Source organism: Xiphophorus couchianus, chromosome 3 (genome assembly GCF_001444195.1).
Source record: "Xiphophorus couchianus chromosome 3, X_couchianus-1.0, whole genome shotgun sequence".
NCBI lineage: Eukaryota > Metazoa > Chordata > Actinopteri > Cyprinodontiformes > Poeciliidae > Xiphophorus > Xiphophorus couchianus.
Genome location: NC_040230.1, coordinates 8,681,654 through 8,692,972, shown reverse-complemented (window position 1 = coordinate 8,692,972; position 11,319 = coordinate 8,681,654). Strand labels below are relative to the sequence as shown.

The window sequence follows — 11,319 nt, the reverse complement described above, 5'->3', positions numbered from 1 at the left end:
GTTCATAAGCAACAATAGATGTTCAAGCAAGTTGACCTTTACTTTAAAAAGTTCTACTCAACATGGAAATGTATTAAAATGTAAAGTATATGACAAATAAATTAGTAATACACATTTCTCTGCATTAAAGGAACAACCACTCACTGGCCACCTTATTAGGTGCACCTTGGTTGTACTTGGACCCTCTTTTGTCTTGAAAACTGCCATATTTTTTTATTTCATCAAATCAGCATGTTGGTCTTTGTGGTAGCAACTGGTTATCTGGGCTATTTCAACCAGTCTGACCATTCTCTTCTGACGTTTGACACCAACATGTCAACAGCCACTTACTGTCTATATTTTTTTTCTGACTATTCCACATTAATCTGACAAATAGTTGTGCAGGACAATCTCAGGACATATTTTGTTTCTGAGATACACAGACCAGGCTGTATGACATTGACAATCACTTCAGTAATTTCAATCCCTTTACTTTGAGCCCATTTTGGTTTGAACTTCAGCAGATCTTTACTGTTTATAGATCTCTAAATGCATTGAGTTGTTGCAATGTGATTGGGTGATTCACTGTGTTGACAAATTACATAATAAAGATGCTGGTAAGTACATGTCTTAAACATTAAAGAGACATGGAGGTTGTACATTACAATGTAGATTTATTCACACATAAATTGCCAAAAGAAATTGTTATTGAAGCTATTATTGCGCATGAAACACATTGGAGCTGCACTGGATGTTGAGGTTGGTTAGAGACCTTCCTCTCTACCTCTTTATTTCAAAGAGCCTTTCTGTTCATTTTCCACCTTGGTATTTTGTCAATTTGTAAAATTGACAAAATATTGTTATTGTCTTGTAACAAAAAATTAACTTATGTTGTCTTGAAATCAACTTATGTTGTCTTGGCAATATGATAGTACTTAGTGAGATAGTGCCTGTCACAAAATGTATATGAATCATTATTCTACCTTGTGAGTCCAACAAGCGTTTTTCCTGAAAGGATGAGATTGTTCTGCATCAAGAAGACCCCCATTGTTGAGGGTGACCTTTGAAGCTGCAGATCTGCTGTATTACTGGGGCTGCTTCAAAATGCCATCATCTCCCTCTCTCAGCAGGTTGACACTTTTGTCTGCATGGTAATAGAACAAGCTTTTAAATGGGATTGTAAGCAGTGGCTTAACCCTCCCAAGGGCACTTCGAAACTGGTTGCCATATCCCATTTATTAGCTTGTTAAGTCCTAAAATGATCCCATTGATGAGGAGTCATTTCAAACGGTGAGCGAGATGCACCAGTGAGCTCAACCACTAAACTTTTAATCTAACAGCTGCATCTCTGCTCTGTCACTAAGCTGCCCTTAAAATCATAATAGGGGCTAACTCTTAATCAAGAGGCCTCCAGAGGAGGAAATAAATGCAAGCGGCGCTGGGTTTCAGAGCAGGAATCATCGGGAGAGGAGAAAAGCAGGCCCTAATTAAAAACACATTAACTGGTTATCATGAGTTGACATATTTTGCTTGATCTTATTTCCTAATCAGCACTAATGAACAAAGTGTTCTCCATCCACTGGGTATTACATGCAACGTTTCAGTGAGCAGTAAAATTAGCACAGGGTCCCGGAGCTAAGCTGAACTGACGAAGCTCGGCTTGGTTTGATTGCAGTTCTTGTACTTTGCTTAACAGAATACCGTCTCGTCTTTCGATTCTTGCCCACACTTGATATGTAGCTAAACCCAAATTAGTCACTTCTGAAAACATCATTTTATATCTTTTTCATTTCATGTTGTACAGATAATTACTCCTGTTAACTTTAATCACAGCTGCTGTTGGTGCTGCTAGTCACAGAGGTTCATTTTTGGGTTTAAATATCATTTAACTAAACTGTTTTTAATGTTAAGTAAAAAAATAATAAATAAATAAAAAAGGGTTATGACCCAGTTTAAAATGAGCCACACAAAAAAAAGAAAACTGACTATTGACAGAGAAAAGTACTGACTAATTTACGTGCAAAAAATGTAAATCATTAGGAGGAGATTGTTCTTACCAATTTAGAAGTTGTTCTTATGAAAATGTATATTGGTTCAACATTTTATTGGCTAACTTAATGCCAAGTAAATAAAATACCACTTTTGCTGTGGTAATTATAAAGGAGGTATGTCATTGAAAAGAGACTTTGTCCAATTCACTAACTTGTTATTTAAATGATGAAATGTGTTTTTTATAATATATACACATGATACATAAAAATATTATGATATTCAGCATGTTTTTTTTTTTCTTGTTGCTTAAATGGAGGAAGTTGCAGTGTTGCAATAGATCCCCACATTGGGAACTTGGATATGAAACAATTGCAAAACACTCAAAACCCACTACATGTGACTAATGATATTTTTTTCTCTACGTAAAATAAACGTTTTACTGGATTTCTGTGTACGTTTTAGGTTTCAGGAAAACTAAAATCGAGACCACTGACAGACCAGAACAATATGATCCAGTCAAATTGAGTAGCAATCATTCAGCCTCTCACTCTACCTTAGACATTTCAAGATCATTCAGCATTTTTTTGCAATGTGGCAAATCAATAAATAAGGCAGAGATATGTGGGACCTACTTCATGTGATAAAAAAATAAATAATTCAAGGATTTTATATATATATATATATATATATATATATATATATATAGACATGGTTTTGAGGTTGTGATTTAGAATTTATAACAGTTTTAACTTTTTTAAAACTTCATCAGCTTTATCAAACAAGAAAAAAAATCAAGTGCTCTGCCAAATAACTTTGTTTTTGTAAGTCTGGACTCCTAATAATAATGTCTGACATCTGTAAAACCTAGAGGTGGTGAAGGACCAAGTTAGTCACTCTTCTCCTTTAATTTAATTGCCATGACAAGCAGTATGAATCTATAGTTAAAAAACAAACTGTCATACTGTGTTTGTCACATTAGGACCTCAGGTACACATATTTTTGCTGTAAATATTCAAAATTCAGATTGTTGTACACTGCTACTCCTTACGCGTTAGTCATGCTAGTTCCTGCTTCTTCCTGCCACTAGTTCCTGCCGTTTTCTTCTTACCTTTGGTAACACAGAGCAAACACAGAGCTCCACTTGTCATCGTATCCTAAGTTGCTAGGGAGTAGAGCATGTTCTTGAGCTTTAACAGCTCTGTCCACTGTACAGTGACCACATGAGACACTGTGTACTTGCAGGAGAGAAGAGGGTCAAACAAGCTCAGACTCACGATCCTGCTCCCAACATGCACCCAATCCACTCCTATCTAGTACCTGTCACAGACTGGCTGCAAAATGGAATTGACTATTGATTTCCCCCTTACCACAGGTCAGTTGCGCTGGCAGGCCAAAGCTGGCTTGCCGAGGGCCTCGAGTGGAACAACAAGAGGAGGGCAGCAGATATTGCAGGAGGAAGTACACAGACGACAAATCACACAAGGACGTGTACTTATTGTTGCTAACCACCTCATTCACTGAATGTGTGTGAAGGGCAGCAGTCAGCATTGCTTTAAAAGATCTGTGTGTTATTGAATGTACAACCTCACACACACACCCACGCCCGCACGCGCACACACCCCCACACACAGGACTGGGTAAAACCTTGATAAAATTGGAGTTTATTTGGAAGAGTGATGGAAATTAGCTGTGGATTGGTGGACTTGAGATTAAAACAACAAAAAAAACATTGTCAGAATGCAACATACTAAAAACAAGCTTTAAAGTAGAACACCATAAAATGAACTCTGATTTATTTTTGCTAATTAACACAACTCTTGCAATCTTAGCAATCTGCATTTTTAATATCATGATGCATCAACTTGGAGTCTTAATGGGGGGCGGGAAGTAATATTATGGCTGATGAGCTACAGCTAAAAAAAACAAAACAATTGAAACAAAAAATAATAATTCAACCTCAAAAAAACAGAAATTATCTAATAAACGAATTTACCAGCACACCTGTGTGGATAACACTAATTTGATTGCTGCCCCTGTTGTGCCATTAGAGATATTGTTGTCTGTTTTTGTTAACAGAAGCTGCATACTGAAAAAAACTTTATATTACCAGAGTTAATGCATATTAAAGCACAATCCTATCCAGTCCTTTCTAACGGCCCTTAATTTAAAAGCGATTTAATATTTCATTACCAGCAGGGGAAAGTCTTTAAGTAGCACAAATTTTTTTTTTTTACATAACTCTTTAATTTAAAAGTTTTCGGAGATAGTTTGGCAAGTTACATTATGCGCAACATTTTTGTGTTCCTGTTGTAATAACATATTATAATAGTCATTTTTCACATAATGTGATATACATAATGTGCAAAACGGTTTTATAAAGGGGCTAAAAGGAACTTGTGCCCTTGCAGATCTGTTCCTGTCCCCTACAGGCCCCGTATTTAAAATACTAAATTAATTTGTTATTGTGATACAAGTTTGCACAGAAATCATAACACTGAGTTCCTTTAAATCGAGACTAAAAACTCTTCAGGCTCCAGCAGTCAATCAGCAGAGTGTGCTCCCACACCTGAACCTGCATAAATAAAAACAGACTGCATGTCCTTTAGAGGCCAAGGGTCATAACATATGCAAACAAAGTTGATTAATTGGAGTAATTTCAACTATTATCTTCACAGTTTCACTTCAACAATAAATAAAAAATTAGGGGGTTGCTCTTTTAGTTTCGACTATATTAAGATAGGATCACAACTTTTACCTGCCATCTGATGGGTCTCTGCTCCAGAGCTGCTGTTTACCCTGTGGCTCACTTTATATAGTAAAGAGGAACTATAGCACTGTTTTTGTTGTTTATTTGTTTTGTTTTGTGCCCCCATGAAAAAACCCTGGCCCCACATTGCCCCCCTGGTTAATTTGTTCTAGAATTTCCACAGCATTGACAAGTTATTTACCTATAGTAAATGTCATTTTTGTTTGTTTTTGTAATGTTTGTTTGTAGCAATTATTCTCCCTGTGGGGATGTTTTCTTATTGACAGAGTTATGCATACACCCACACTAATGTTTGAATAAATATCCCTCAGCATGTTGCACATAAAAATGCTGAGGGACAGTTATTTTTTTCAGTGTAAAAAAGAGTCAACAGTTAATTAAAACTTTCATACTCGGATGTTTTGATGCACAAATCATTTAACTCTGAAAAAAACAAAACAGGAAAAGGTTCAAACACATCATTAAAATCTCCAGATTTACTATTACATTCATGCCATTATGAGTTTATGAAAATTTCTCACCAGAACTCCAGGACTTCAATATAAAGAGCATAATTGGATCCTTAAAGTATAACATATGCCCTCCTATAAAATGCCCTCACTCAGTTCACTGCTGTAGAAGCAGTTACACACAAAATCATTAGTGCTGATTTATTGCTGACATTTTAATAATCAAAATTGCCCACAATTTATGCTGAACTCAGAGTCACATTTTGAACACTGAGATAAAAATATTGATCGGCAATTATTTTTTCCGCTTAAACCAAAATTCCCTCTCTTTGACACAGAGTCAACATTGAATTACCAACATTTGCTATCAGGCGAGAAGCGATTGCTTCATTCAAATAATAAATTAAACAACAGAAAGGAGCCAGGGGGCTGCTACTGCTGGTGCTGCTTGCGTTTGTGTGGTCTGTAGCGATATTCATTATTTTTCAGCCGCTCATTGCTAAATGTGCCAAGTGCAGCTGCCAACACAGCTTTAGTGCAGAACTATGTAGAAATTCATCTCATTTACTACTTTCAAAAAACACAATAGCAACCGTTATTTAGGATGGTTTGAGGAAATGCAGTTCTGGTGCATTCACATTTTGCAGACATGCTGCTTTATACAGCAGACATGATAAACAGCCCTGTCTTTTCCCAAGCTATATGCTAGCCTGGCTTACAGACAAATCCTCCAGCACAAAAAAAAAAAAACACAAAAAAAACCTGGTAGCAAACAGTGTACAATAGGCTCTAAATAGATAATTACAGCATCTGTAAAACTTAAAATCTGGAGAAAAAAAAAGGTTTGGTAGCAACACAGAAGCTTTTTGAGGAGAGAAACAGCTTATCCGCAGGTGGTGATAATAGCTAAGGGAATGTGCAAATCTAAAGTATTTTCTGCTACACTTGGAGTTATAAAAGAATAAATACCATCTGAAATGTATTCACATTTTCTCACATAATCTCCACAAAGCTTGAGATGCCTTATGTATTGTGGATTGTATTGGAATAGAGTTGAGGAAATTAGTGCATATAAAACATTAAAAAAAAGGTTTGGTGATAATTTGAATTCAACCACCTTCACACCAATGGCCCTAAATAAAATCCAGTGCACCCAAATATATTCGCAGATCACTTAATTAGGAAATAAAATCCACCTGTATGTATTCTAATAAATACAGCCACTTATTTACAACCTAAAGAGGTAATGTTACAGAACATTACTGAACAAATATTGTCACAAAGATCAAGAAATACAGCAAACTGATAAGGAACAAAATCCTGAAGAAGTTTATGGATGATTACTTTATAAACCAATATTCTAAACTTTAAAAATCATGAAGCGAACTGTTCAATCCATCATCTCACAACAGAATAAGTTATGGCCATCCACTTAAACCAGAAGGTTGGGCAAGAGCAGCATTAATCTGAAGAAGCAGGTAATTAGATTAGAAATACTTTATTAGTCCCCACAGAGAAATTCTTAACATTACAAATCTGGCAGACCGGGTTTGAGATTCATGCTCCACCAGGACAGCCACCCTAAACATATAGCCAGAGATATAATAAAATGGCCTGTATTTCATTTGAGCACTGATGTTCAGACCTTCTGCATTTAATCCAACTGAACTTCAGCATTTTTTCTTAGGATTAGCAAACACCTCAGTCTATAATTGCACAAAGCAAGTGGAAAAATGCAAAATGCTTAAAGTTGTAATGCTGCAAAAGGCGGTTCTGTAAAGTTTTGACTCTGAATAAAATGCTAACCACACTTCAGTTTTATCAGAGAGAATAAAACCTGTTTTTCAGTAATACACCCAACTTCTGAGGAACACAACGTGAAAGAGGTCACTATGTGAAGACGTGCACGTTGTCTTCTATTCAACTTTATGTAGAAGTGAAATTCAAATAATTGTGGTTTTTATTCACGTAAAATGTTTTGTCTAAAAGAATGATGTATCATCTCCTGCTGGACCCCAGAGACAGAGTCATTTCCCTAATAATTCAGAGTATATGTAAGCTCTTTTTTAGAGAATCTTCTGCCATGAACTACATGCTTAAATTAGATAAAAGAAAAAAATAGATGAAATGATCCCAAGATTCCAGAATTTGTATGTAAAAATCACATCTAAAAAATAAGTCAAGCTGCATGTCAGGAAACTGCTTTTGGTACAGATTCAGTTTACCATGCACTACACGTTTCAACAAATGAGAGCCGCTTGCTGTACTAAATATAGTCCTTGCTGCAGCTTGCTTTTCTTTACCCTCTCTTTAAGCATTTTAGTGTGCCAGCCATCATTAAAAGCAAAATACAAAAACCTTTTGAACACATTACAAAGCATTATTGATTAAGGTTAAGGTGGTGCCGCATCTCAAAGCACATCTGCGCCAAACAGAGATTCTGCTCCCCCCCTTTCCAATTCTTTTAGAACCCTTGTTCAAAATATCCCATGCAAGCTTTTCTCTTTAAATTAAATCCAACATCACATCATAGCTTCAAACTCAGTGTCCTCTGCTGCCAAGTGGTCCTCTTGTTCTCTCTGCCTACCCGGTGTCCTTTGTGATGTATTGCTGCTCTTGTCGACTGCCTGCCTTCCTTCCTGCTGCTCATGCACAGTTGATTGCTTTACTTTGTTCTGCCGCTCATTTCCTCACTGTCCGTTCCAAATGACTGCTCATAGTCCCGACTCCCTCCCTTAGCGCCTGATTGATTGATTTATGGGGGTCGATCAGTGATAACCTTACCCACCTGCCACCTCACATGCTCAAACTCTGTAGGCAATTAAAGACAAAGGCTAACGGATGGACTCCTTTTCTATTAATCTTGTGTAGGAAATATGCAAAGGCACTATTGGTCTGCACTAAAACAGTACAAAGATCAATTTCTTATCTTCTGATTTGTTTTAAATAAAGCCAGATGAAGGAAAATGCCACTTAAAAACCATTTAGAGAAATTAGGATATGTACCATTAGTACTCACAGATTGTTAGACTACGGGATTTGTCAAAGGCCAACCCTCTAGTAAGCAACACCTGTTTAAAACATTGTGAATCAAAATGATTTGTACCCACTAGAACCAATAGATGGCACTCTGGTAGCATAGACTTCATTGACTCATTTATAATGAGGGAAAAAAAAAAAAAAAAAAAAAAAAAGAAGCATTGACAATTTGGAACAATTTTATATTCAAGAGAAGGTGTGATATGACTTGTTTTGGAGTTACAGATGAGAAAGCAACAGAACATGAACTTGTACAGATATAAGGCTGCACATAAAGTTGCAGTAGTGCCTAAACACTTGCAGAAGAAGTTATGCTAACCCACCACCCACACATACAGCCCTTAAAATGCCTGTTAACTCATGTCACAGTGACACTATCTGACAAGACAGCTGTGCTATACGTCAGGCCCTTTCCTTCACACTCATTTCAAGAGCACCTTACTTTGTTTTTCCCAAGCCTTGTAAGATGGCTCTACCTTGAATAGGAGGCCTCACACCAACTCTCCCGTGTAGATTCTTAGCAAGATGGTCAGGGTGCTTGACCACTTTCCAAAAGCCACGCACTGGAGCCCAGCCACGCTGTCTCTGGAGGAAGCGAGCAGAATGCAAAAGGGGAACTTTAGGGTTAATTCCACTTTGGTAAGCGGTATGACCCCAGGTTAGCAGCGGGGCATGTCCAGTCAAAGGCATGCCACGTCTATTTGGGGCAAACTCGTCACCGGCAGGGTTGTTTTTGCTGCGTCTGACCAGAAACGGCTTTCTGCGACCTTGAGGGTGCAGATTCATCGGGTCAGGACGGCTGGAGGCTTTGGCGAGTGTTGGTAGGGCAACATGGTTGACCTCCTCCAAACTGGACTCAGGCTTTCTGTCCAACAGACCTTGAGGAACGCCGAATATTTGGTCAGCCATCTGTCCCCTTGAGGCTTGTGGGAATGGACCATGGCTAAACGGAAACCTACCAGAGTCCCTGGCGTGAGGGTTATCAGAGGGGGCTTTCTTATGATCATCTTCATAAGAGTTCACATTAGATTCAGTTGGAGGCAGGTGATCAAAACTAAAAGTTAAAGGAGGCAACAAATGAACAGCTGGTGAGGAGAAATCAGGGGCTCCATGGACTCCAGGATACTTCAAACCCAAGGCAGCTGCACGAGCTGGAAGAGCACAAAGTCAAGACAGGCCAAGTTCATCTTAAAGACATAAAAGACGAGACGGACCAGACCATTTAGTTCACAGTCAAACCAAAACTAATTCACTCCACTATCATACAGTTGCAACTCAATGAAATGGAACAACATTAATTTAAATAATTCTATAAAAAGCAGAACTCAGTTTCATCATACAAAGAGTAATGTATGATAATGGCTTATTGCTAATGAAAATCCAAAATGTTGTTTTTCAGAAAACTTTCATACTGTATATAAAAAAAAAGAAACTGAATTTTTATAACCTCCACAGTCATGGGGACAGATTGCTGCTTTGACAATTATCAAGCATGCAGTCACTGATTCTGCATGGCGAGGACAATCCACAAAAGGTCTTTGCTAAGCAAGCTGGATTTTCAGGTTGCCATTTCCAGTAGTAATAAAGTTAAGAGTGAAAGGACACATTTTGACAGGGGGTAAAAAAAAAAAAAAAAAGTGTCACAGATAATGTGGATAACTACTGCATGGAGAGAGTCATGACAGTCTATTCAAAAATTTGAGAGATTCCTAAGGCCTGGACAGTGGCTGGATTATTTAATGTTCACAACTATTGCATTCCTTATCTTCTGCTATTCTTTAGCTGGGATACTGTCAGGAGTGATTTACCTAGGTAAGAGAAAAAGGTTTGGGTCAAAAGTATATTAGGGTACTACTGTGCTTGACTCACCTTCCAACTTGCCTAACCTGAGACCCCATAGACGAACTATGAGGTCTTGAGTTGAAGACTGCCAATAAAGCAAGCTGGACTTTAACACCTCAGCAGAGGAACAGGCTGATCACCTAAAAGCCACACTGCCTTGAAGCAGTCATTAATTCAAGAGGAGCCCTAACCAATTAAGTGCATTATTTTACAGTACAAGGGCACACGTTTCAGCAAGCCAACATATCTGCATCAATTTGATTTTTTAAAGAATATTCTCCAACATTAATTCTCAGAAGTGCATTTTAGGTTTCAATTTACTTCAAGACAAACAAAATGAACAAATAATTTAAGTTGCCGTGTGTAATGGTAATTAGTGTAAAATATCAGCTTGAGTTGAATTACTCTAAACTAAATTGTTATTTTCTAATCTATTGAGGTGGATCTGTATGTTGTGATTCAAATAAAATAAATCACAGCTAATTTTAATGTACACAATATATCCAGATTAATTATGCTGATTAGTAGAAAGTTGTCCAAGGAAGGTAAGCCAACTGCATTTTGTCATTTATTTTATAGAATTCCCTCATCCCGAGCAAGCATGTGGCAACATTACTTATTCTGTTAGCTGTGTCATTATTTTAAAATGTCAAATATGCCCACTAATTGGTAATTATTAGTAATCAGTGACAGCAATTAAAGCAAATTACATACCTCTCGCTGTTTTAGCACAATATGCACCTCCGGCTGATACAGAGTGAAGTACAGCAGTGCTGGAAATGACAAAAATAAATAAAACAAAGTGTTGAAGGTAAAAAACACAGCTGTAAGAAGCTATGATTGTTTCAAATTAAAGCAAATCATACCTGAGAAGCCACCAGAGGAGCACACATTTCTGGACTGTCATCGTAATCTCTGTGACAGCAGAGTTTTGCCGACTCACTCTTCACTCTTGAGTTGTTATTGCAGCCGATCAAGACTAAAACCCAAACCTGGGCTTGATTTGATAATTATAGACAGCTGCTAATCATGGCAACCTGAAGCCAACCAGTCAGACAAGAGAAAACTGCTTCATCACAGGAAGTTAGATAAAAACAATGTCATTTTGAATAAAGTGTCAGTAATATGGTCAGAAACAAACATTAAAGTTTAATATTTGTTCATTCTGGTAACCTTCCACACAGTGCAACAACAGTTTTCATATTTTATTTAGAAAAATAAATCTTTAATGTTGAACGTATACATGATTCT

At 37.3% G+C, this 11,319-nt stretch overlaps 1 protein-coding gene across 2 annotated transcripts; it reads right to left on the bottom strand.

The window, feature by feature from the left end:
- Window positions 1–8,387: 8,387 nt before the first annotated feature.
- Window positions 8,388–11,089, bottom strand: LOC114142022 (uncharacterized). Of its 2 annotated transcripts, XM_028013026.1 has the most exons (4): window positions 10,935–11,089; window positions 10,783–10,841; window positions 9,186–9,377; window positions 8,388–9,104 (listed from the first exon to the last, which is right to left on the bottom strand). In XM_028013026.1, the coding sequence occupies exons 1-4, from the start codon at window positions 10,973–10,975 to the stop codon at window positions 8,665–8,667; spliced, it is 732 nt and encodes a 243-aa protein (XP_027868827.1). In that variant the 5' UTR covers window positions 10,976–11,089; the 3' UTR covers window positions 8,388–8,664. The 2 variants fall into 2 exon arrangements, with proteins under 2 accessions (XP_027868827.1, XP_027868826.1); XM_028013025.1 differs by having other exon boundaries at window positions 8,388–9,377.
- Window positions 11,090–11,319: the final 230 nt, after the last annotated feature.

Bases quoted from the DNA above. Each gene is read 5' to 3' on its own strand.
- LOC114142022 (XM_028013025.1), bottom strand. From the start codon at position 10,975: ATGACAGTCCAGAAATGTGTGCTCCTCTGGTGGCTTCTCAG. The intron at 10,842-10,934 runs GTATGATTTGCT...TGTCATTTCCAG, and splicing joins CTCCTCTGGTGGCTTCTCAG to CACTGCTGTACTTCACTCTG. The intron at 9,378-10,782 runs GTATGTAATTTG...GTGCTCTTCCAG, and splicing joins TTGTGCTAAAACAGCGAGAG to CTCGTGCAGCTGCCTTGGGT.